A 26,863-nucleotide genomic window follows, 5' to 3' on the forward strand; every position below is an offset into this window, starting at 1 on the left:
GGTTCCTACTTTATAATATTAACCAAATATTTACCAGGTCCTTTGTCATACAAGCCACCTACTATTGGCATATAATTGGTACTTTATCTCCATTTTTTTTTAAGCCTACTTGACTGTAGGTGTTGCAGTCATCTTGATCCATCTGCTTTGTGTTCATGAAAAAAGTGATGTGCTTTGTCCAAAATTGTTTTTTAAAGCTTGATAGTCAACTTTTTACAGCACAGCCATTTATGAATGAAATGGGGGAAGATATTAATTTTGATAAGTGAGGTTTTGGATAAGCAGGGGACTTCCTAATGCATTTAATACACGTCCAAAGACACGACCTTACATTGGAAATGTTGGGAAGTACACAAATTCAGCAGCTATTTCCACGATCTGTGACTGAAGGGGAAAAGAATTTATGGTTAATGTTGCTGTGCTATTTGCACTCAGTTCTTACCGGCTCAATCACAATGATCTACTGAAACATTAGTATTTTTCTGTTTGTACCAGTCAATCAGAGGAACCAACACTTCTTGCTAAAGACTCCTCAGTCAGATTATGCACTTATTAAAAATTAATAAATGGTTTATTTTATATATATACACGTGTTCCAAAAATTCTTTTTGTACAATTAAAATATCAAATTAGTGATCTGGTAACAATACTGTTCAAAATAATCTCTTTTGTATGAACATTAAAATACACGTTTTAAAAGCGTTTCCTTTTAGTGCTTCCAAAGCACAGCGTGTGCCAAGGCCACCTGAAGAATCTCCGTCCTCCTCACAGGATGAAAGAGAACTGAAGTCGGGGACCTGGGAAGCCTCAGGTGCACTTTCATAATGTCTGTAGACAAAACAGAAGAGAGTCTGAGGTAGATTGTTTAGTGACCATCAGGTGGTAACAGTCACAGGGCTGTCTTTAGCTTTCATTAACACAGAATAGCAGTTTCTTTACTCTGATTCAATCTACACTGAAACTCAAGTTTATAGGCATGGCTATCAGTTCCTGGGAACACGACCCTTGTCTCTGTGGTGGCAACATGCAATATTACCACGTGGGTGTTTTTGGGAGGTTTTTGAACACACAGGATCTTTCCAAAAAGAGTGCAGACAGTGTGCATGTTTGACAGGCCCCATTTTTAATGCAACCTGCTGCCTACAGCACGTAAATGTCTATAATGACAATGTTCAAATGAGTAAATTCTCATCACCTGCAGGAGGGGCAGCAATGGTTATTTTCTTCAGCCTGTTGAGCGAATAGCACCCTCCACAGGAAAAAAGCCACACCTTTCATAGCAAATCCTTAAGGTTATAGCCCAGCTTCTGCCGACAGAGGTTCTTAAAGTTAAAGCTCCACTGCTTCTTCTCAGACTCTGACAGTAAAATCACTTGACTGCCAAGATGGTGAGGGCATCAGCCACGTCTTCCTTCATTCTTCTGTGGCACAGCAAACTCATCCCTGATCCGTGTGTCTTTTGCCGGTACACTGTTATCTACTGTGGACATGATTAACTCTGTTGGGTAGACTGCTGAACTCTATTTCCTCTAGTATTCTCTCTAAGTGTTGTATTAAGACCCGTTTTTTAAACCTAAGAAAGAGAGGGGGAGTAATTTAATTTTGGTTCAGCTCATATTAATTTTTTCCTTCCAAAATACAGTGACTTTCATATTAGTCACCCATTCAACATACAAATCACATTTCCAGAGCATCTCTGCATCTTCAGTCAGACATCTATTTTATATTTCTGACCTCATTATAGTACTTTAAATTAGAGATGGGCTCAAACTCAAACCCTGTTTCTTCAAGGACCCATTTCTACATTTTAAAAATCTACAGCACTACAGAGCTATGGTAAAATCAAGACAATCAATATTTTTTATGGAGTTACTTATTTTCTAAAAACAAAGTTCATTAAACGACCAATATTTTGGAATAGAAAAAAACAAGATAATATTCTTGGAAAAGTTTTGATTTTACTGCCATGTTCAATAAAAAAAATTAATCTGGGTTTTATATTCTATACAAACCTTGCTGCTTCCTTGATAGCAAATTCAATGAAATATTTCTGAACTTCCATAGGTCCTTGCACTTCCTCAAGAAGAGTGAAGATTTTTTCATAATCTAAAATAATCCAAACAGTTGTGTCAATCAAGAGTGCAGATTTAAGAAACTAATCTTTCAAATGTGACTTCAATAAAGATCATCATCCAAGAGAAGAAATGAGACTCATAACTTCGCACTTCTGCTATGTCTGAAAATATATGCAAGACTAAAGACAGAACAGTATTTTGTGTGCAGAAAGCGTTTGATAGCAAAAATTTAAAAGCTACTGAAGTACTGGTTGACTTCTAGTGCTGCACCTGAGAAGCTGACTTCCACTGGCTGTCACTGGGAAAAGTAGGATCCTGCAGTAAACTGGCCTGTTCTCACTTTATACACCACAAACTGTGCACATATGCCCAACTGCCAATGAGCTTCAACGCTAAATTGGAAAGGCCATCTCTGGGAGCACGTTTAAGATTAGACTTGTGCAGGCGAGTTAAGATTCTTCCTTCAGAAGGTTCTCCATTTATGAATCATTTGCCATGTAACCAAAATTTATGAAAGCTATTTTAGCCATTGCATGAAAATCACATGGCAGAACTGTGTAGCAGCTAGATTAGATCAGAAGTGAAACCAAAGACATCTTCCCTACTATTTAGCCATATTACAAAGCTACATATTTTGGCATGATTAACAGATCCAGAACTAGAACAGCAGAGGAATTACAAGTTGGGACCAGGGTGCATTGGCAGAGTCACAAGTAAACAGGCTTCTACAGCCTACCAACCTGACCCATGATTGGTTTAAGCCATTGCTACTGGTCTTTTCACTTTCATGAGTACTTCATGAGCTCTAAGGTAAGAAGTTTTGGCAGAAGATTCATCATATATTAATATATGGTTTTAATCTAAGTCACCATTTACCGTGTGTAGCTTTGGTAACAGTATGATTAGACTGGCATCCTCCACCAAACAGGAAGCAAAGAAAACCCTGACTCAGCTACTCAGGTTCAATTTATTTTATATGTTAAAGATGGACTGAAATGCTTTTAAAAGCAAAAGGTTGCTTAAGATCTTACATCATTAACAGAATAAACATGTGTAACTTTTTGTGTGGCAGAAACCTCAATTTGCATAAGTGACAAAAAGACCCATTGAAAAATCCTCAGTTTGAGGAATTAGTAAGCAAACAATTACCAGAACCCAAGAATACTGCATTAAAGAGTCCTCTGTTATTTTAAATTACTGTATTTATCATAATTCACAACATATTAGTAAAAGGTTCTGCCGCATAATTTGGAGAGGTAATTCATTCTTAGTCAACTACAGCAGCATCCTGCTATTCAATCTTTGAAAAGTGGGAAGAGTACAAGTGTGTGAGAATCATAAGATATGCAGATCAGTGAAGTTCTATTGTTAACTTCAAATATACTATTCAAGTGCTTTTACCTCCAAGACGTAAGCTCTGGAGCTGTTTTTGTCCTGCAAGGACAGCATAACCACAATCATCAAAAGAGGAGAGAGTTGCTTTTCCTCATAGGATTTTGGTGTTGGGGATATCACTAAATTTTTCATGGAAGCAGAACTATGAACTCAGCTCCTAGTAGATTTGTAAGATTCAAATCACTTCTTTTTAAGTCTATCCTTGTACTCCATTAATGATCTTAAAGTCTTTTCATGTTTAATTTAAAAAAAACAAAAACAAAACACATTTCACTTCACCATCAACTGTAGGGTTCCAATTATGGAACATTCCAAAACATGTGCTAGTTACATATGCCTTCCCCTTCGGGACAAAAGATTGAAGAATATGGGACATATTGCAGCAAAAGTGCATCATGCATACACAAATGTAGCACAGCACAACAAAATGTCAGACTTCATATGTTCAAATAACTCAGTCCATTTTTCTTGAAGTATGTCTTAGATGTGGAATTACGTAGTTTCAAAAATGTAATTAGTGCTAGATAAAATGGCATGCTTTAAAGGTGCTGCACCTTAAGTGTTCTGCTCCCATTAAATTCCATTCAACGTCCAACAATGTTAGGAAGTGTTTTCTCCACCACTACCACCCTTACGCCCTAATTCATTTATTCAACAGTCCAAGAAAGCCCTCCCAAAAATCACCGTTTATGCAGCAATTCCAAATCTAAGGGTATAAAACTGTATGTACTCTAAAGTAATGAATTCTATTTTTTAAGTAGACCATACCAAGATAGACATTTGAAACTTACTTCTTCCAGGTTTGCGAACCTCCTTCATCACTTTTATTTTGACATCAGCATTGTTTCCTTCCAACATAGTATGTGTTATTTGCAATGAGTTTGGCACAGTCCCAGAAGTGGACTCCACTACCATTTTTTGGTCATCAACAGGCATGCTGTAATTTAGAGGTCCTCTAACAAGTGCATTGGTGGCAGATTTATGATCAAGTCCATCTTCACTTAAGCAATTGAATTCATCAGGCAAAGAGTCCAAGTCATTCGGTAGCAGATCATCTACCATAGCAGCAGGGATTGATGGAACCATTTGTGTAGACAATCCGTCAATTTGTTTGTCTAGTGACTGACAATTTTCGGCCTTCTTCCCTCCATTAGCATCTTGAACTACACTGCTGTTGGCATCTGTAAGTTAAATTATGCATCATAATCAGTTCATAATTAGCATTAAAAGCACCTACAGGAGATAGCATTTAAAACAAGAAATGGAAAGGATCTCTTTGGTCATCTAGTCTTATTTCCTTCACAGTGCAGCACTGTCCCAACATTGTCCTTTAAAAGGCTAGGAGTTTGTCTACATGTTAGGGTGAGGAAAACACGGTGTGAATGTACAGCACACTGGCCAGCTGTGTGGACCCTGTGACTTATTCAGTAAAAGTTCTGTAGTGCACTTTGATGTACTCCCTTAAGTAGCTGTGTAGACAAGCCCTAACTCAAAAGCAGTGGTTCCCGAACTGTGGGAAGTGACCCCCTGGGGGGGGGAGGGCGCAGAGGAATATGGAGCGGGGAGGGGGGGAGCATGGTGCGACCCAGGCCAGCCCCCACAGGGGCGGGGAGGGAGCACCACGCAGCCCCACTCTGCCACCAGCTTTGCTCTGGCCCCAGATCCCAGCTCTGCTCCCAGCTGCGGCTCAGGGCACAAGGAAGGGGTGGAGGCATGTGGACGGGGTGGGCAGAGTAAGGTAAAAAGCTTGGGGATCACTGCTCTGAAGTGATGGAATTTCCAGCACTCCCCTTGGGAGACTATTCTACCATTTTACTCATCTCATGGGTTCAGAGATTCCAAGGCCAGAAGGCCACGTAATCATCTAGTCCAGGTGGCACCAACTCTTGGGAGGGGGGGGAGGGAGGGAGAGAGAGATGATGTTTAGGTTGGATATTAGGAAAAACTTTTTCACTAGGAGGGTGGCGAAATACTGGAATGCATTACCTAGGGAGGTGGTGGAATCTCCTTCCTTAGATATTTTTAAGGTCAGGCTTGACAAAGCCCTGGCTGGGATGATTTAGTTGGGGATTGGTCCTGATTTGAGCAGGGGGCTAGACTAGATGACCTCCTGAGGTCCCTTCCAACCCTGATATTCTATAATTCTATGACGTTTGATAAATGGTTAATTACTCTCACCATTAAAAAAGTACATCTTATTTCCAGTCTGAATTTGTCTAGCTTCAACTTCCAGCGACTGGATTGTGTTAGACCTTTCTCTGCTAGAGTGAAGTGCCCATTGTTACATACTGAAGTGCCAATCGATACAGACTGAAATCAAGTCACCCCTTAATTGGGTTAAGCAAAATAGATTGAGCTCTTTGAGTCAATCTAAAGGCAGGTTTTCTCATCCTTTAAATCACTCTCATGGCTCTTCTCTGAGCCCTCTCCAATTTATCAACATCCTACTTGAATTGTGGGTACCAGAATTGGACACAATATTCCAGCAATGGTTGTACCAGTGCCAAATAGAGAAAATAATCTCTATTCCTTGCTCTCAAGAAGTGCCTCCGCCACTCCTTCAAGACTGTAAGCTCTTTGAGGCAGGGACCATTTTTAGTTCTGTATTTGTACAGCACCTAGCACAGGGGTGGGCAAACTACGGCCCACAGGCCGTGTCCGGCCTGTCAGGCCTTTTAATCTGGCCCTTGAGCTCCAGCTGGGGAGCAGAGTCAGGGGTTTGTCCTGCTCCGGTGCTCCAGACAGGGAGTGGGGTCGGGGGCTTGCCGTGTGGCTCCCGGAAGCAGTGGCATGTCCCCCTTCCAGCTCCTACGGGTAGGGGCAGCCAGGGGTTTTCCGCACATTGCCCCCGCCCCAAGCGCTGCCCCCCGCAGTTCCCATTGGCTGGGAACCGTGGCCAATGGAAGCTATATGGGTGGCACCTGCGTACGGGGCAGCGCACAGAGCTGCACGGCTCACGCAGTGCTTCCACGTAGGAGCCATAAGGGGGCATGCCACTGCTTCTGGGAGCTTTGGGCGTGGCGCCTGCAGACGAGGCAGCACTGAGAGCCACCTAGCCATGCCTCTGCATAGGAGGCAGAGCGGGGACATGCTGCTGCTTCTGGGAGCTGCTTGAGGTAAGTGCCGCCAGGAGCCTGAGCCCCTTGCACGCCCCCAACCCCCTGCCCCAGCCCTGATCCCCCTCCCGCCCTCTGAATCCCTCAGTCCCAGCCCAGAGCACCCTCCTATACCCCAAACCCCTCATATCTCCAGCCTCACCCCAGAGCCCATCCCGTGAGCCAGAGCCCGCACCAACCCCCCCAACCCCCCGCAGCCCAGCCCAGAGCCCCCTCCCACCCCTTGAACTCCTCATTTCTGGCCTGCACTCCCAGCCAGAGCCCCCATCCCGCCCACACTCCAACCCTCAATTTTGTGAGTATTCATGGCCTGCCATACAATTGCTATACCCAGATGTGGCCTTCAGGCCAAAAAGTTTGCCGACCCCTGATCTAGCACCATGGATCTCTTAGGTGCCATAATAATAAATAAATACTTCGCCCTAAATTTCCCAATTTTATCTCCATAAAAGTATTCCTCCCCCTATTTGCTGTTTACACTCTCCTTGGTGATTTGTTCCTCCTTCCCCTTAAGAGTCACTTAGACAAGCATGCACATATAATTTTAGTCTTTCCTCAAATCAATTCCTCAGAATAAATCTTCTCTACAGAGTAATGATCTGCAAGCTAATACATCACAATAGCATCTTGGGACCATTACAAAGGTATCAAACTTTAAATTGTACTTTCTATCTTCAGATCTTAGATGTCAGGAAAGAAGGAACACCGAATAAACAAATTAGTAGCCATCTGATGTCAAAAGAACAGACCTGGCCATTCTGAGGTTCCCCAATCTAAGTATACTTTGAATGTCACCAACATTCATACATTTTAAGGCCAGAAGGGACTATTATAAACTAGTCTGCCCTCCTATACAACGCAGGCCATATAATTTCACCCAGTAATTCCTGTATCAAGCTCATAACTTCTGGCTAAACTAGAGCACGTCTTTTAGAAAGACAGCAAGCAGTTTTCTTCTGTCTCAGCATGCTCAGCAGAAACGATAAAGCTGGAAGAAAAATATCATTTTTCATTAGGAAATTAACGCTCATTTTCACTGGTTTAGTTTTCATCCAAGTTTCCTATTAATTTTGTTTTGTTTCTTTTCCAAATGAAAAAGTTAAACCACAAATTTAACTGAAGAAAGGTTGTTTGATTTTCCATTAGAAATTTTTCTGCACCAAAATTTGTTTTTCATTAAAAGCTATTTTTCATCAAAACTGCTTTAACAAAAAGATTTTGACCAGCTCTAATGATAGCCAACTTATTTACACCAGCAGAGGACAAACTAAAATCTTCTCACTGAAATTAATTAAAACAAACACTTGTAAAAATGATGACATAACCCTTCTCCCCCTTTTACAAACTCATTTAGGTAGCCAATGGTTTCTTGCACTGGTACTTTCATCTGTAACCCAGGCAGGGTTCTGAACTGCAGTTCAGTGTACCTTTGTGACCTGGGATGGCTCTGAGATTAGGATAAGACGGTGATCCTGAAGGAGAGGGTGGTCCTTTCCCACCAACATGATTAGTTATAACAGGCGGTGACTGTGGTCTTCTCAACAGTGGCGACATACTGCGTCTTCTCTTTAGCGATGCTGGAGTGTTGGGGTCTCCTGGACGCTTAATTTTGTTCTGAGGCCCAGCGACAAATTCATCTGCTTCATCAATCATCATACCCTGAAAAGAGACCAGAAAGTTCTATTTGAAATAGAGATTTTTCACTGATATAACTAGAGTAAGCCTCCTCAACTCAGCTGGCTTTTAGTTGTCTGAAAACACAATGCCAACATGTCTAATATAAGGTGCAGTGTTTCAAATGCACACCAGCTTAGAATGGAAAGCACTTACAAATGCAACATGAGCCTTTGTATCTAATTCTCTCAGACAACATACTTAGAGAATGAGAATGGTTCTGAAGTTGAAGGAATGACTCCACTCTCCACTGAACTGTCTGAAAATGTTATGGAGCCTGCCATATCATGTACTGGTGAAAAATAGCTACAAATAAAGCAGGAATGTTGCTCCTCCCTACCTTCTTATCCTGTTTGAAAGGATTGCCAAATGTATGAAGCCTTTTCGGTTGGTCTGGATCAATCTCCCGAAGGGGAGAAGGCATCATCTTCAGGTATTCCTGGTAATTTCCCATTTGAGCAACTGGAACGCTGTGAAGGCAGTCTACAGTGGAACAGCATAGCATTACTTAGTCTATTTTAAAACCAAGATGATGTAAAGAACATACACATTTTAAATTGCTAGCGTTAACTCTTATGTATTCTTATGGGGCACTACGGGGCTGATGATTGATATGGCGCACTAGGAATGATATGGCTGTCAGAGAGCTACATTTATTACTTGATTTGGACAGAAGGGATGAAGAGAAATAATTCAAATAACTTTTATCCCAACCTCATCCTTTCCAGCCCCCACTGTGACGTGCCCTGAGCACCAGCTTTAAGGAGGGCTGCGGTAGGCAAATTGGAAATAGCATGCCCATCCCAGCCTCAGGCACTGACACACAAAAAAAAAAAAAACCAAAAGAAAAACAACACACTTCTTTGCCACAGAGCTCTCCCTGAAGCCTGTGTTTAAAATTTAAAGCAAGCACTGAATTCTCCTCCAGGTTAAAAGCCGAAGTATCCCTTTTGAATCCACTCCCCAGCAAGAAGACAGGTGTTCTGAACAGCATCCGAGTGACCCAGCACACCATGCACAGACAGACACGTCTGGAGCACAACGACTCACTTCAGCATAACCCCAGTGCAGTTGTTCACTGTTAGCAAGAGAAAGGTAACTATTTACCTTCATCCTGTCCAAGGATAAGCTTGTGTGTTTTCAGCAGGTTGGTTCTCATTCTAGTTAGCTGATCTAAAAGACTGCGACGAGGAATATCATAAGCATTTCTGAATGCCTGTGGCTTCAAATCCTAGTTTTAAACAAAGCATATACATTTCAATTAAGCCAACCATTTTCATCTACAGAGAGAACATACAGTGGAGGATTTTAACTATGTATAAAAATTATGAAGTATGACTTCTTCATAGATGGATAGAATGTACTCTCATACGCTGCTCACTTTAGCGATCTCTACAGGACACATTTCAGCTCTCTCACTAGCGCTCTCAGCTCCACTGAACTAACCACCATGAAAACTCCGGAACCACCAGATGTATCTTTCTGCAAAGACTGTCACTTTAAGATGATTAGTCTTTGTTCATTTATACTTTCAAAACAGACCCACAAAGCATCTGCAGAAAAACATTATCTATTTTTCTATCCACATGTATGCCTAAATTGTGATATCAGTAACTTCTTAATTCCTTTTACTATAAACAGAAGTTTTTAAGAGCAATTACTTTATGTGAGAGACAAGCACAAGGAGACAATTGACATGCACACCCACAGTATGTTTACCTTGTTTAAGAGTCCTATATGGAAGCCAGCAAATTCTTTAACATTCATTTCAGCCAGTCTCAATGGAGAGTCACCAGTGATCCCCTGTAGCAGCTGCTTAAAATCCCTGCTATGAACCAGGGAGAGGCCACTGGAGTGATTTTTCACTTTAATTCCAGTCTCTTGTGGCACTTTCTTACCCACCGAACCTATTATCCTCTCCGACTCAATTTTTGTCTAAAACAGAATTACATGGTGTTAGAGAAAATCAATAAGTATAAAATTCTCAGTTACTTTAAGAGGTCAACAGAGTTATAGTTTGACTCCCAACTGCTCGAGGAATTGAGAATTACATGTCCAGAGAGAGTCAGTTTCTAGGCAACCATGCCCCACTATGCCAACACAGAAAATTTCTGCTTTTAGCTAGTGCTACGGGAGTAGCGGGGTTACAAAACACTACTAGTTTTGCTGAAAGTCCAGCAGCAACAAAAAGGAAGGAATTAACTGAGGCATTTTTCTTTAAGGGAAAAATCTGAGTTGAAGTCAGAACACATTGTGATACTAGTATTTAAGATAGCAGAATTATCCTGCCTCAAAAACTATATGGTTTCAGACTTTTGGGGTTGCTTGACAACTTATTTTAAGTAAAGTTCACTATACAGGGACAAGAAGACTGAAAAAAATCATAATTCCATCATAATTCATTAAGAGTTCTTCCCTAATTTTAAAGGACAAAGCAAGTACACAGCATCTCAGACATTAGCTACCTTTATTCCAATGTCAATATAATGCACATTTTTATCTGAGTCATCTGTTGTGATTTCTGTGAACATTACAATAATATCCTCAAGCCATTCTGATCCTATACACCAAGTACATAATAAGAATTTGTATAAACCCTCATAAAAAATTCACCAGATGATTGAACATTCGCTAGATGTAAATACATGTGAGAAACCTGCTTGTAACTGTTCGTTTTTTGAGGTGGAGGGGTTTTTGTTATATTTAAAACTGCATTACTTCCCCAACACTGACCATAGGTTTTTAAATTACCTATTGCTAAATAATCTGATACTATTAGAAGAATACCAAAAGATGCTGAGTAACAGCTCACTCTATTGGACAATGGGAAGATAAAGGGCCTCTCAGAGAAGGGGACTGGGGAGCAAGACATCACAGGGAAAGTGTTTTCTCCGTGCTGAACTTTCAAGAAAGAACTGAAGATACAGATTTGCTTTGCTTAGTGTTCTGTCTCTCTCTCTCTCTCTCTCACTCACACACACGATGGGAATGGGGCTGAATGGGGAGGGGGAAGGGGGGGAAGCCAGATGATCCTGCCTCTTGTAAAATTCTTCTTTTAATATTAACTTTCAGACAAGAGCGCTATTCCGTATGGCCAAACTTTAAACATTTTAGTAATGCACATCCAGAATAGACACTTACGGCCTCAGTCTCCAATGGAGGCATAGTTTAAAGTGGCTAAGAACAAGCAACTTATTTTAGCCAGAGTGAATATTAGTAGTAGAAATACCAAGTCTAGTTGGCAACAGTCTTTAGAGCAGAAATCAAACAGGTGCTTTAAAAGGTAGCTGGAAAAAAAACCAAAAACCTCTCCTTCCCATCCCACTCTACTACATATAGAAGCCACACTGACTGGCTCCAAAACGGTTCAGGGGTTCATCCATATAGCTATAGAGAAAGTATGATACAACACCGGAAAACCCCATAGAGATTAACTGATTTATAATCTGACCACAAACTAAATAATAATCAATGCACTTCTAATTGCAAAGGTTTTATCAATACTACCTGTTGGCTGAGTTTTTTAAGGTAAGAGATAACACTGTAACTAAGTCCACAATCTAAATTATCTGATATCAGATTTGGAGCTCCCATCATCCTTAGGGCTTTCTTTAATGGCTATAAGGAAAACAAAATACACAACATTAAGAGAATAAATCTTAAAAAAAAAGTTTTAAAAAATAAAGTATAGGGAACTAGGGCACTTGGTTTAGTGCTCTAGCTTTTTGCTTTTCGAAACTAGAATTCAAGTCTATTCAAGTAACATGTGTGATGAGTTCGGTGGTCTAGCTAGCTTCCAGTAGGCTTTATGCCACATTACCAGCATACCATGCAATATGGCACCACGGGCACTTTTCACTCAAAGGCTCAGTACTAGAATAGCCGGGATGATGCAAGTCCACATAGAGGTGCATTGCCCAAGCTACGTACAAAAGCTTATGTTGTGTACACCCTCATCTGTCTGGTCGGGCCAGTTCTGTTGGTATCACTTTCTTGAGGACTAGGAATTCACACACATTAATAACTGTAAACAGTAATCTGCACACTCTTTAACTACAAAGGTAGTCTAATATTCACTTTTGACAAAGCAATTTAATCTAAAGTACATTTTCAGATTGGCACAATTTTGCAATAGAGATTTAAAATTAATCTTAAAATGTTTACTGTTGCTAGTAGCACAGAACAAGTTTGGGAATTTAAAAAAAAAAAAAAAAGTACTATCCTTTACACACACGCAAAGCAAACACAAAAGGTTTACTAACTAAAGGTTCATAGTTAGTGCTCAAAATTTAGGAAAAATGGGACAAAGAGTCCCGTTACCAGCCACCAATACTTCTACAAATGAAATATGAAAAAATACATACCAATAAGTAGTAAGGAGGCATTGTTTTTAAATAGCTGTCAAAAGCCTGTCGCCACTTCAGATTTGGCTTAAGCTTGTGAACCTTAAACAAGTCATCTGTAACAGAGAAAACAAGATTTGATTACACAGCCCCAACACTAACTTTTTGAACAACACTGCAATAAGTCAGTTTTCCTGGGGGAGTTTTCCAGGGGGCTTCCCCACAACAATTGCCCTTAATCTTAGATTCAAAGGGTTTGCATCCCCCATACTAGCTATGGTTTTGACACCGGAAACCATGCCTGGTATTATTACAGCAACCTTACAGTGGATATGATCTCACAAGCAAACTAAACAGGACTGTTTAAATACTGCACACAACTATCAACTGGAGGAAGGGAGAAAATATATGCATCACAGCAGTTTTATCTTCCTCAGGCTCTTTATCAGAATTCCTCAATAAAAGTAAGGATTCCCCATAACAGATCAAACCAATCCACATTAACCATGGCTGTTTCTCATATTTCAAGAAGCTTTCATGCATCTGATCTATACTAAAAGTTCAATCTTGACTTGTGATAAACTGAAAGATATGGAATTGTGGCTACATATCAGAGCAGGAGCAAGCCCTACGACATATTTATTTGCTGTACTGCTGGACAGGTTATAATTTGTAATCGCTATCTCCAAACATTTGCTATTGAAGGGTACGTAGAGTTCAAAATTCTTGTGCTGTTCTGGATTAGTCCATATACTGCATTATCATTTCCTGTCCTTCCACTTTATCAATGTGTGATTTCATAATCTCTGCTCAGCAGGGCTGCAGAACACTGGCAGAAAGGAAGCTAGAGAGTTTGGAGGAGATGGGGAACGGACATCCAGTAGGAGGTTGGGCAGGGCTACAGGGACATGTACAGGAGAAGGTTGTAAGAAGAAAAGACATGGCAGGGAAAGCGTTTTCTCCTTACTGAACTTTCAGGAAGATCTATCTGAAGAGGCAGATTTTACTTGCTCAGTGCTCTACATAAATGGAACAGATGTTTCAACATTTTCTATCTTCTCACACTCAAGCCCATCTTAACTACAGGTATTTTCCAATCTAAATGAATTCTGTATCAAACAAAAAAATACCCCACTACAGCTGCTTTAGTTACTCTATTTTCTGGCCTGAAGCAAATGGAGCGAGTGTTTCCAAGGCGTTAAAGCTCCCTTTTAATCTGAACACATTTAATAATTGGCAGTATTATCTAATTAGATCTGTGAGAACTTCTTATGCTTGGATATCTGATTTATTACAAATACAAAACAATCCTTTTTTGTTATATTGCAAAGAAGCCTGTTAATGTTTATATGTACTTAATTATTTCATAGTGATATTCTGATGTTTCAAATAAACTTAACCATACCGTTCTTTTATATGAACTCAATGTCCTGGTGGTATGCAAGTTATGAAAACAAGAGATTGTTTCAGGAGTTGCTGTCTGCAGTACAGATGTCACTATATATTTTATTGCATATGCACACACACAGCTAAATTAATGAAGAGACAAAAAAACTGAAGCAGCATTCAGTGTTGTGACATCAAAGTTGTAGTGTGAAACATCGGCCACAATAAGCCAATGATATATTTTATTACTGGTTTAGTTCCTTTCTATAAAGGAGGCTATTTTAGAATATAAAGTACATGTAGCTTAATGGTGTAACCGTTCATAAATAGTATGATTAATATTTACAATATGCATTGGCTCAACTAGTTATGGGTACCCATACTAGCGCATGTTTGCAATCTGAGAATTTCGATGTTTGGATACCAGAGTTGCAAAATGCTGTTTCAACAAGATTGTGTGAAATGTAAACAGAGCTTTGACACAGACATTTAAGAGTAGCTGCAGAACCTTCATTCTGTTTACACTCAGGGCCTCGCAGACAGGGTTGCCAACAACAGTGCAGAGTGGACAGCCAGTGTAACAATTCCTACCCTCCAAATGAGAAAGAAAATGGCTACAAGTTTCAGGCAGGACATAAGAGTTGGTCTCTATTCCTCCCTTCCCCTTAGATTTCAAGGAAGGACAGGGCAGGGTAAATCAGTTACAAGAGAAAGTTCCAACATCTGAGTTAAATTAATTGTTTTGGCCTTTATCTTAGACCAATTTAAGGCAAGAAGAGTTCCAATATAATTAGTTTGTTCATAATTGTGATAAGGGGAGAAGTAAGCTCTGGGCTGCTAATAACACCATCCTGGCTACTATGGATGTAGAAGCCCTCTACACCAACATTCCACACAAAGATGGACTACAAGCCGTCAAGAACACTATCCCCGATAATGTCACGGCTAACCTGGTGGCTGAACTTTGTGACTTTGTCCTTACCCATAACTATTTCACATTTGGGGACAATGTATACCTTCAGATCAGCGGCACTGCTATGGGTACCCGCATGGCCCCACAGTATGCCAACATTTTTATGGCTGATTTAGAACAACGCTTCCTCAGCTCTCGTCCCCTAAAGCCCCTACTCTACTTGCGCTATATTGATGACATCTTCATCATCTGGACCCATGGAAAAGAAGCCCTTGAGGAATTCCACCATGATTTCAACAATTTCCATCCCACCACCAACCTCAGCCTGGTCCAGTCCACACAAGAGATCCACTTCCTGGACACTACAGTGCTAATAAACAATGGCCACATAAACACCACCCTATACCGTAAACCTACTGACCGCTATTCCTACCTGCATGCCTCCAGCTTTCACCCTGACCACACCACACGATCCATCGTCTACAGCCAAGCTCTGCGATACAACCGCATTTGCTCCAACCCCTCAGACAGAGACAAACACCTACAAGATCTCTGTCAAGCTTTCTTACAACTACAATACCCACCTGCAGAAGTAAAGAAACAGATTGATAGAGCCAGAAGAGTTCCCAGAAGTTACCTACTACAGGACAGGCCTAACAAAGAAAATAACAGAACGCCACTAGCCGTCACCTTCAGCCCCCAACTAAAACCCCTCCAACGCATTATTAAGGATCTACAACCTATCCTAAAGGATGACCCAACACTCTCACAAGTCTTGGGAGACAGGCCAGTCCTTGCCTACAGACAGCCCCGCAACCTGAAGCAAATACTCACCAACAACCACATACCACACAACAGAACCACTAACCCAGGAACTTATCCTTGCAACAAAGCCCGTTGCCAATTGTGCCCACATATCTATTCAGGGGACACCATCACAGGGCCTAATAACATCAGCCACACTATCAGAGGCTCGTTCACCTGCACATCCACCAATGTGATCTATGCCATCATGTGCCAGCAATGCCCCTCTGCCATGTACATTGGTCAAACTGGACAGTCTCTACGTAAAAGAATAAATGGACACAAATCAGATGTCAAGAATTATAACATTCATAAACCAGTCGGAGAACACTTCAATCTCTCTGGTCACGCAATCACAGACATGAAGGTCGCTATCTTAAAACAAAAAAACTTCAAATCCAGACTCCAGCGAGAAACTGCTGAATTGGAATTCATTTGCAAATTGGATACTATTAATTTAGGCTTAAATAGAGACTGGGAGTGGCTAAGTCATTATGCAAGGTAGCCTGTTTCCTCTTGTTTTTTCCTACCCCCCCCCCCCCAGATGTTCTGGTTTAACTTGGATTTAAACCTGGAGAATGGTCAGTTTAGATGAGCTATTACCAGCAGGAGAGTGAGTTTGTGTGTGTATGGGGGTGGGGGGGATGTGAGAAAACCTTGATCTATGCAGGAAATAGCCCGACTTGATTATGTAAAGAGTTGTCACTTTGGATGGGCTAGCACCAGCAGGAGAGTGAATTTGTGTGGGGGGGTGGAGGGTGAGAAAACCTGGATTTGTGCTGGAAATGGCCCACCTGTTGATCACTTTAGATAAGCTATTACCAGCAGGACAGTGGGGTGGGAGGAGGTATTGTTTCATGATTTCTGTGTGTATATAAAGTCTGCTGCAGTTTCCACGGAAAACATCTGATGAAGTGAGCTGTAGCTCACGAAAGCTCATGCTCAAATAAATTGGTTAGTCTCTAAGGTGCCACAAGTACTCCTTTTCTTTTTGCGAATACAGACTAACACGGCTGTTCCTCTAAAAATTCATGACAATTTTGCTGGTGTGAAATTATCTGAATTTCTACAAGCTCATATTTCAAGCCAGTAGTTACAGCTTGTAAGCCTCTGAAACGTACTCTGCCATGGTGCTCGGTCAGGGCAGTATGCCAGTCTCTATGTAAAGAAACTTCACATCAATTTAGTTATACCATTCCTTTCATAAAAGGATACTGTCAAGCACTTAAGGGTCACAATTTAAGATTTATTATCAACAAAAAGATTTTAAGCCAACCCTATTCATCATATTTGTTTTAAAGATATGTCACATTTGTCTTCAGCTATTCTCCTGCAGACAGTGGGCCAGAACCTGCAGAATGCTGAATACCCTCTGTTTTCTGAGTCAGTGGGATCTGAGAGCACTGAATATTTTACAAGAGGGGCTTAGAACCTTAGGATGGGTTCACATGTTTGCAAGCTAATACTATAATAATTCGAGAGACCCAAGTGTGACTAGGGACTGACTGCAAACATAGATGAAACTGACCAGTCTGTTTTCTTTACCAGCTTTAGACAAGGTTTAAAAAACAAAACACCCAACCCAGCAAATGGTGAATAGCAAATTAGAAAATTTTAAAATTCTGTGTTAGTAACAGATCAGGAAGCTGGTTTACTTTTAACTCAAGAACGTGGCAAAAAAAGTCAACACAGTTTTAATTATACAGTAGGATCCCAATTATCTGGGCAGCCTGTGTGACAGCAAGTTTGTTCCGATAACAAGTTTGCATAATCTGAAGTTAATATAAAAATGTTTTAACAGATTAATTAATGTAAAAAGGAAAAACACTGCATCCATTATTAGTCTGTTACATTCTGTTCAATTACACCTGTGAAAGCGTGACTTTGTTCCCCTCTAGCGACTAATCTATGTATAGACAATTATGCGCCTTTTACTGCCTTCGAGCTAATGGACATAGTCCTTTAGTTTATGCAGTAGAGGCTCATGATTTTACATCCAAAGATCATGGCATGCTCATCCCCACAGACAGTCCAGTCAAGGGCACTGTTATATAAGTATGGAATAATCCATCATAGAGGTGCTCCCTATTCCCATTAGTGTAAAAGCAGTATCTGACTGTGATACTATGCAAGAACAGTTCATTTAGCTTGCAGGGGGAGAAAAGGGCAAGTTTTGGATTTTCAAATATAAAATCACCTCTTGAAATTTCTCAAAAAGTCTGTGGGAGCATCATCTGAGCTGGTCCAAGTCACAGGCTCTCCACAGAAAACCTACATTTTCTAAACCACTCAGTTTCGAGTGCGTGTAAGCACAAACGTGGGGGTTGAATTGATTTCCTTCTGGCAAATTTTCTTATTATCTGCTATTTCCCCATTACCTCCAATGACTCTTCAGAAGAATATCCATGACCCTGTTCTCTCATCAAAGCTAGCCCTCCACATTAGTGCCTCAGTGACTAGGATCAGTCAGGAAAGAGAGTTGTTTAAATTGCTCAGCCAAGATAGCAGCCTAGATTTCATCAATATCCTTGATCTTTGCTGTGTTCCAATTTTAAATCCCTGGCTTCATTTATGCTTTATGGCTTTGGCTTTTCAATTAGCCTGCTCTTCTGCAGACATGGGACGAGATCTGTAAGTGCAATGGCGTTAATGATTCCATTTAAGAGATGGTGTTTCTTTGTTAGGAGAAGACATCTGGAAACTGGTGTAAGAAATTACCAAGAGAAACAGTTGCTAAGCATAGGTCAGTCATAGGATTAAAGTTCTGATGTATCAGAAAACATGACAATTCCATCCCCGGGCCCAATACATGTAATATCATGGTACAGCAGAGACCTATTCAGGAGCAGAAATACCTTCAGAGGCAGATTTTTTTATTTTATTGTCAGGTGAAACTTAGAGAAGCAACAGACGAGGATTGTGCTTGCTATTCTGGTGTTCTTCTGGTGCTCAGATTGGACAGCCTGCCAAGTTAGAACACTATGATTCTCTGGCATTCAGTACAAGGAGGAGGTAGAGTATGCATGTGCCAGATGCACTAGTACATCCCACATGGTCACTCTTTGGCTTTGTAAAAGCCAGGGTTTCCTTTTCTGAACCACAGACCAGAGTTTTGTCAGCCAGACACCAATACTATTAACTTGCCCAGATCAGACCATCACACTGGACTGTTTGGCTCCACTCTCCCATAAATGGCCACACCTTTCAGTTGCACCCACTGGTTCCCTGCAAAGCTTCAGATTCCTGAGTCCATGTCTTAAAATTGAGACAAACATCCCTTGCCACGAATAAGCCCCTATATATTGCCTATCATCAGGTGCAACTGAAGCATGCACACTCTTTAAGCTGGGGACCAGATATAGAATCCACATTTTGGCTCCTGAGAAGCAAAAAAAGATAAGCTGTCAAGTCTCTAACTGTGGTATGATTTTACATCTTCTAGTCATTGGTCCCAGCAATTCACTTCACCAACTTGGCAAAATCTTCCATTTTCTTTAGCGTTCTTAACACTGGTATTCACAGGCTTCCTCATGCCATACTTGCTCTGCCTCGTTTTCAGGCCTGTCTGCTGTGTTCCAGGATGTCAAATTAAAACCTTCCCTTACCCACCAATGGAACAGTGGGAATAAACGAATGCAAGAAAGAATAGTCTTGTAAGCAACTAACAACACTTAAAACACACAAGTTCTTGAAAACTTCTTGACAGACCAGGGGGCCAATAAATTAGATAGGGTGGTTATCTTCTTGTACGGTACAATTTTCTCCCCTCCCCGCAATCGTGGAAAAAAGGGAAGGGGGAAAATTTATCTGCATTCCACCCTGAGCATCAATGTTTGTCTCATTCCCCAGATGCAGAGCTCTTCCAACAGAATGGTGGACACAGAAAACATTAAAATAGCTCTTAGAGCAAGAGAAGTCGTGGGTGACTAGAGCAAGTTACTCTTCCTTCTCCCCTGTAGAACATCAAAACCCTGCTGATCAGAAAAAGGAAAGACTGGTTTATGCAATCAAACCAGTCTTCTTGCTGTTTTTTTAACTACAAAAACCCCACATATCAAAGATGTCAAGTATCTTTACAAGTGTCTTTGGAAAGATTTACGAGTGTACTGTCAGTTGGTAAGTATTTGGCAATTTCTCCCATTGATCTGAGGATATAAATTCAGCAAAAAAGGCTTCGTTTTAGGTTCATGCAGAATGGTCACGGAACCCAATTTCACCAAGCCTCCCATTCCATGGATGGAAGTGTTCAAAACAGCTCAAGATACATACACTGGATATGCCATCACTGTACCTCCGTGGTAAACATCCTGTTTACGACTCATGCATTTGAAAAGCCCCACCCTGTCGTTTAAACAGCACCATGCAGTTTAAATTTTACAGATAAGGTACACCACGTGCTTGAGGTAGTGAGCAGCAGAAGAGCACTGCACATGTTGCAGAGGCGCCTCTCGCACATTCCTGTTTCCCACACATAACGGGAAGACTTTTCACCTCTCAAAATAGGGTGGGGGAAGAAGTGGCAGATCAAAATGACTACACCAAGTTTATTTGTATCCACTGATGGCCTCAGCTGGACTAGCAGATCTGCAATAGAAGTGGCAGTTCATCTGATTTGGTAGCAACCAGCTCTCAGAAAGCGAGCGTTTTTAGACTGAACTGCAAGTCCTAGGTGTTGGAATCAATATCAGGCTGACATACAAGCCATGAGTTAATGTTTTCAACTAAGAGAAGTGCTGATTTGCTGGTGGATTATGATGAGGTGATAAGGTGTATTAGGAATATAAACAAACATTCTTGCACCTTTTTCTTGCCAGAATAATGTATGTGACTGTTCCATATAATACGAGAAATAATGTTTTAAAGTTCAATATTTCTTATCCTAAATCTTCACTGTTATTTTGTATAATTTTTAAAACACACTGGCTCTATAAATGAAAGAAACAATAGCACCTAGGAAGCAATTCCCTCTGCCATTAGCATTTTGCCATGGGAACCAAAGTCTTTACACTATAGCTATTACAGGACCTATTCATGCACCACTTCTCTCATATCATCTCGCCTGTGGAAAGCAAGCTCATCATGAAAATGAAACATTTCGTCCTCGAGGGGAAATGCTGGCTGCTTCGTTGCTCTAGACCTGCTTGCTGGTTGCTACTCTAAATTGCAGTAGTTGACTTCTCTCTCCCTAACACCCCTAAAAAGTCCTGCATCTGACCTTCCAGCCAAAAGTAGGATGCCACAAGAGCAACTGCAAAAAAAATGGAGATACCACAGCCTACATGAGGGAAAAGAATGGAGGTTGAAGCTTACTCCAGGTTAAGGAAGAGGCTACGTGTCTAGGAGGTGAACAGCATCAAACATGCACTGGAAGCAGGTAGCTCTCCTCCTCTGCTGGAGAGAAAAAAAAAGGGAGAGGGGGTATGAAAATCCTCTCCTCCCAAATTATATTTAAGAGTTTGCAACATTCTATACTCTCTGATCTCCATTATTTTAACCAATAAATTTAGGCAGCACATTAGCCAACCTTATTTTTATGCTGTTAAACTGTCCGATGTACTGTATTACCTACCTAGCAGAGGAAGTAAAGCAGGATAGTTGTAAGGCATCACAAAGAGGTTTACACAGGTTAAAGTAGTGCTTGCTTTTAAATACCCAAATGGATGGCCAAGTTCACTGTATTTTCCACTGTTACTCACAAATACCTGATAAAGAACATAAGAACACTGTTATATTTAAAACAAAACATTCTAAAAAGTTGCACATTTATCAGAATAAGTGCAATCTGATTTTTGACTCTTTTTAAAGAGGAGAAGGGGAAAACGCTAGAAAATTGCCGAGTTTGATTTTACCTGTGTACATACAACTGGACATGCACTTAGACTTGTAAATTACATACATTAGAGATGCAAAGATACTTAGTCATTTAGTCTATCCCGGCAGGGTGGGATTGCTCTCCAGAGCATATTTTCCAGTGATTTGTCGACAATATATTTAATTACTCAAGGGAAGTAATGGACGCTCCATTGCTTGACACCATTTAACAGGCTATACCTGATCTCTGTTGCAGGTAGATTTTTCTAATAATTTGATTTATAAAGTTATCTCCCTAAAACACATGCACAATTGATAAAAAGCCTGATTTTTCATTCTTCAATACATTGACACAAACTCTCAAACTAAGGAGATATTGCCAATTGTAAACATGAGAGTTAATCAGAGCATTAATCCTCAGAAGACTGATTATTAAGATACGAATTTCTCTTAAATTTGGAGGATGCCAATATTCTAGAGGTTGTAACCATGACGTGGAGTACTAAGTTTGAGAAACAGACACTCTCTATTAGTGGCAATATACAGAAGTACAAGAAAGTCCCATTTAGAATGTACTATTTACTCTTACAGGGACACAGTCAACAAAAATCACTTTTTTCTGCAGATTTGTCTACTGATGTTACAAGAAACACTTAAGGTTGTTGTAAATGAAAAAAAAAAAATCCACTATTTTTCCAGGTTTTTTAACTTTTGTGCATTCGACAGCACTTGGAGTATAGTTTGTCAAATAGTTCCCACTGTAATTAGTCATTTTCCCTCGTCTGAGTGGATCTTTCACACAACTTGGAAAAGAAAAGCAGTTTAAATAAACTAGAGAGATTCATTCACAAAATTTGTCAGGGGAACTGAGGGGCAGATGAGATAGCCAAGCATGCTTTAAAGCCATTATTTGGAATTCACTGGATTGACTGCATTCCCTCAGTTTTTTTCTAAGCAACACTGTGATTTATTTTACTGTTGGTTACATTTCAAAATTACTTTTACCATTTATTTGTAAGTTAGGGATTTTAACATCTCTCTGCACTTCCATGTGGTTTCCAAATTCTTTCTAGGTAATGAAATGGTCCCAAATTACCACAGTACCTCACGTATATTAAATGAATTCATCTTCACAACAGATCCCTGTGAGGGAGGAGAATCCCATTTACAGAGAGGGAACTAAAGCACACATAAATTAAGGACTTGTCTACACTACAGGGACTATAGTGGCATAGCTACAGCACCGCAGCTATGCCAGAATAACCCTGTAGCATAGATGCCGCCTACGCTCACACACAGGTTTTCCCTGCACAACAGTAGCTAGGTCAACAAAAGGCATTCATCCGTGGATCTAGCTGCATCAAACACTGAAGGTGAAGTCGGCATAGCTACAATACTCAAGGTGCACCAGAGCTATATCGTCCTAAATTCTAAGACCTGGTGTACACCAGTATCTCTCAACTTTTTATACCAGGGACTGGCTTTGCTGCCTTCCTGAACTGTGTCAGGCATCTCAGGGACCGGTGACGGTCCAGTCACCCATGTAGTTGCGCCACTGCAGCACTGTAAGTGTAGACAAGCCCTAAATGTAGACTGGGTCTAAGGGACTCGCCACAGGCCATGCAGAAGAAGCCTGTGACAAAGCCTCCACAGGACCAATCCAGTGCATTAAGCATGAGGTATGAATTGGACGGGAGAAGTTAAAACCACTACTTACCACACAGAACATTAGAATTTGTGTCACTTAAATAACATCTAAGAGTTCTAATAGAAATCAATAATCTCTTTCTTTTCCAACACGCAAAGGACAAGTTGCATTTCATCTGAGTGTGGAACCTGGGGGACACATTTGCCACTGAAATGCTATGACTTCAAAACAGAACTAAATGAATGGATGACGCCTGTAGTGGCATCACCTCTTCAAAGGCTTGAAAAATCTAGTCAGAATTGAAAGGCAATTGGCATCTTTACATATCTCCTCAACTCAACTCAGCAGAACAGTGTAACAGACATACCTCTTGCCTTCTTGCAGGTTTACACAGATTAACGTAGCACTGCCTAGGGATTCCTATTGACTTTATAATAATCAAATAAAGGCAAATACCTGCCAGCAGGCATGGGGAGACTTTCGTTCCAAGATGTACTGCGTTAAGGGCGAAGGTTCAAGTTCATATTTGTCAAAAGGAAGCTTGTCTATTACCATTGGCTCACAATCTACACAGGAGAACCTCACAACAGGATGAGCTGTGCGTGGCGGCTAAGAGAAGGAAGAAAAAAGATTCATGACTTAGAGTCCACCAACTGCCTGATGTTAAAGATAATCAGGTTAATTCTTTAATGCTAGTAACTGCCACCCAGAAATTTGCTTTTTTTTTTTTAAATTTAATATAGCTCCAATCTAAGGTACTATTTTAAAGTATTCCACTTTTGATACGTTCTTTTTAATAAATCAAATCAAGCTGTATTACTAAACACAGATTAATAAAATCATTTAGTAAACAAACAGCTGACATGCAGTAATGCACCTCCTCCCATACACACCCTTTATTCCTCACTAGCCTTCAACACTTAAAAAAACCAAGTTAATCATCAAGTTTTGACAATAGCAGAAGGTGAAATTCCTACCATGTGATCCAGATGAATCAAGATAATGGACTATTAACTAAATCATTCACAAGTTATTGAACAACATTGGCACACTATTCCCTCCTAACCCACAAAGGGGGGAAAAATGTAGTTAATATTAAAAAATTTTAAATATTTCAAGTCCTAAATCCCAGTCAATCCACAAAGTGCACAAATACATGATTTAAAGAAAACCTGAACTCTTTCTCTCAGCCTGCTGTTCACAGAAATCCGTGTTTGAGAGCATATCCGCTTGGCCAATACGATTGCTCAAAATGTTCCCTAGTGATTGATTTCCCACCCCCCAAGGAAAAACTAGCACCTTGAGCAAATCGCACAAGTGCAGAAACATAACGTGCCCACTTCGAAGAGATAGATCTATGAAAAAAAGGCTGCTAGATCAAGCCAATAACCAACAAAATGACTGTGTTTCAGAAAAGAGCAAGCACATGCTGCATGTTCCCACGATTTAGAAGATGCAATTATTTGCTTCCTTCCCTGCCACAATTTGCCCTGCTAGGAAGAGAAGAATCATATACATGGAGTCCTGCTACGTACCAGGAAGAGCGATTCCACAAAAAGGAACATCAAAAATGCACTACATCTTCTAACCCCCTTTGTTGAGATAGTTTAAGACTCCATGGCTCTACTTTCTACTCCCATTTTTAAAAAACACTTTAAATAATTTAGTTCAAAGTATAATTTTGACTCAATATTTTAAAAACTTCATTTCCACAGTCGCAAAATGCAAAGATATTGAATTAAAACTTGATTGATGCAATATTTAAAAACTATTAAAAGAACTAGTTTACTGAATGGAAAATTTATTGCAATAAACTTTCCGGATCCAGAAGTGATGTGGGATGCAATTTCTAGACTTGTCTTCACCAATCAGCATCATGGAGAGTCAATTCATTTTTTTTTTAGTGAAAGCCAGACCATAAGCAAGCCTGGGGTAATTTACTGTTCATTTAAGAGCTCTCTATCCGATCAGGAGATGTGGAATCCTTTTCTTTAGTTGGTTTTACTTACCAGAGTTGGTGAGTTCTGATCAGGCCAAAATGACTCTGGAATTGGCCAATGCCCAACAGGAACACCAGTTTTAGGGTTAGGTCGTACATAAATGAGTTTATGACAACTATGCCACGGTTGAGAAGCAAATGAATTGATGGGCCTGGGTGAATCAACAAGTCCATCTAAAATTTAAACAAAGCAAAAAAAAAATAAAATGAAAAATAAAAAGCTACATGGCATGCATTTGTTTCCCAGGAAGTTCTCTTATTAAACAACCAATGTCCCATTTCATTTGTTTCAAAGATGCCAATGTGTGTCTTAACATCAAGGCTGCACATCTACATCAGCATGTAAAATGGCATAATTTAAAGTCACTTTAAGAGCATGTTTGCCCACACTCTACAGTCCTGCTCCAGCTACACAGCAATTCAACTAAGTGCAGCACTGCTTGCTCAGCGTATTACACAAAATGAAGTTGGTTTAGACTCAGTATTAAGTACTTGCTTTAAAAATGGTACAGTATACAAGTCTAGAATCTCTGACACTGCCCTGGCTACAGAAACAGGTCACTGACATTTTATAGTCTCACTGAAGGTGATACAGTATACAGGGAATAATGTTAGTATTAGCTGAAATTAAATGGGAAAACTTCTCCAGGGAAAGACAAAATTTTTAGAGGTGTAAAATGTATCCTATGGCAATAGATTCAGTCTCAATTTTCAGCAGTCTGTTGAAGTTCCTAATGCCTTATTAGTAAGTCATTTCACTCTTCTCCTCCTCCACAGAAATGCAAGTTTAAGGGTTTTGTTAGTTAGCGCATTATGTCCTATTACCTCACGTACATTCCCCCATTTTATATTAAAACTGAAACAGTTAAAATAAGCTCAGATTTCACAAAACCTAGATGTGGGTTTGGAACATGGCTCAACAAGGTACAGGTGCATAGCTAAGCTTGCCAGCCTAGTTTCCAGCATTTGTCACAGGTATATGCTTTTGATTTGATTTGTTTCAGGAATGGTTGACTGGTATTACAGAACATGCCCTTCTGTTACAGACCAATTCATTTCTCCATTTTTTGTAGCGTGCACTACAATAATTTGAAGAGCACTAACACTGCTACGTTTCCCCATACCAGAAACTTCTGCTGCTCTTGGTTTAGATTGAACATATTTGCTTCCTTGACGCACACCAAGTCTGAGCTCTCTTGACACTTTTGTGCTATGTTGATACTTACACTCTACTGTTTTATAGCTTCGGATAAAAGAGAAAAAAAAACAACACTAAATCAAGTTCATCCAGTTACTTTCCCATACAAGAGCAACCTTGTGACTCCAGTGTCCAGATCAGCAGATGTCAGGGACTTTGCTTAGTGCCAACCTGGACTGCACAGGATGCCGGGGGCAAGTCTAAAATATTCTCCCAAGTAGATGAAAAGGCATTATGAGGAAAAACAGGCAGGCAGGCAAACAGGAAAGAAAGGCAGGGGGGAAGAAAAGGTGGCTCAGAATGAAAGTAAGGGTGATAGATGATCACAGTAGAATGCCTAAAGGACCCCCCAAAAGCAACAGATACTCTTGATTTTTTTGTTCTACTTGCATACTCTATGTGTCTTCAAGTTTGCTTTTAAGTGTATGATTTTCTGTGCATGTAAGTTGTAGGGAAAGGAGTCTTCCTAAACATGCCAAGGGATCAGTTTCTTTCCTCCAT

General features: G+C 40.3%; 1 protein-coding gene across 9 annotated transcripts in view; it reads right to left on the minus strand.

The window, feature by feature from the left end:
- Positions 1–549: 549 nt before the first annotated feature.
- The window catches only part of LOC140916749 (integrator complex subunit 6-like), a 54,048-nt gene continuing 27,734 nt past the window's right edge, over positions 550–26,863 (minus strand). For 4 of the 9 annotated variants that reach the window (XM_073358475.1, XM_073358474.1, XM_073358478.1 and 1 more), the window contains 13 exons: positions 25,175–25,338; positions 23,622–23,774; positions 21,276–21,408; positions 12,625–12,719; positions 11,768–11,878; positions 9,980–10,195; positions 9,368–9,491; positions 8,601–8,743; positions 8,014–8,245; positions 4,262–4,651; positions 2,013–2,106; positions 1,196–1,573; positions 550–828 (listed from right to left, as the gene is read on the minus strand). In XM_073358475.1, the coding sequence (XP_073214576.1) occupies positions 1,474–1,573; positions 2,013–2,106; positions 4,262–4,651; positions 8,014–8,245; positions 8,601–8,743; positions 9,368–9,491; positions 9,980–10,195; positions 11,768–11,878; positions 12,625–12,719; positions 21,276–21,408; positions 23,622–23,774; positions 25,175–25,338 (1,955 nt within the window). In that variant the 3' untranslated portion in view covers positions 550–828; positions 1,196–1,473. Of the gene's footprint in view, positions 829–1,195; positions 1,574–2,012; positions 2,107–4,261; positions 4,652–7,193; positions 7,575–8,013; positions 8,246–8,600; positions 8,744–9,367; positions 9,492–9,979; positions 10,196–11,767; positions 11,879–12,624; positions 12,720–21,016; positions 21,098–21,275; positions 21,409–23,621; positions 23,775–25,174; positions 25,339–26,863 lie in introns of those variants that run through there. The other 5 variants (XM_073358476.1, XM_073358479.1, XM_073358481.1 and 2 more) reach the window with 5 other exon arrangements.

This window comes from Lepidochelys kempii, chromosome 9 (assembly GCF_965140265.1).
Source record: "Lepidochelys kempii isolate rLepKem1 chromosome 9, rLepKem1.hap2, whole genome shotgun sequence".
Lineage (NCBI taxonomy): Eukaryota > Metazoa > Chordata > Testudines > Cheloniidae > Lepidochelys > Lepidochelys kempii.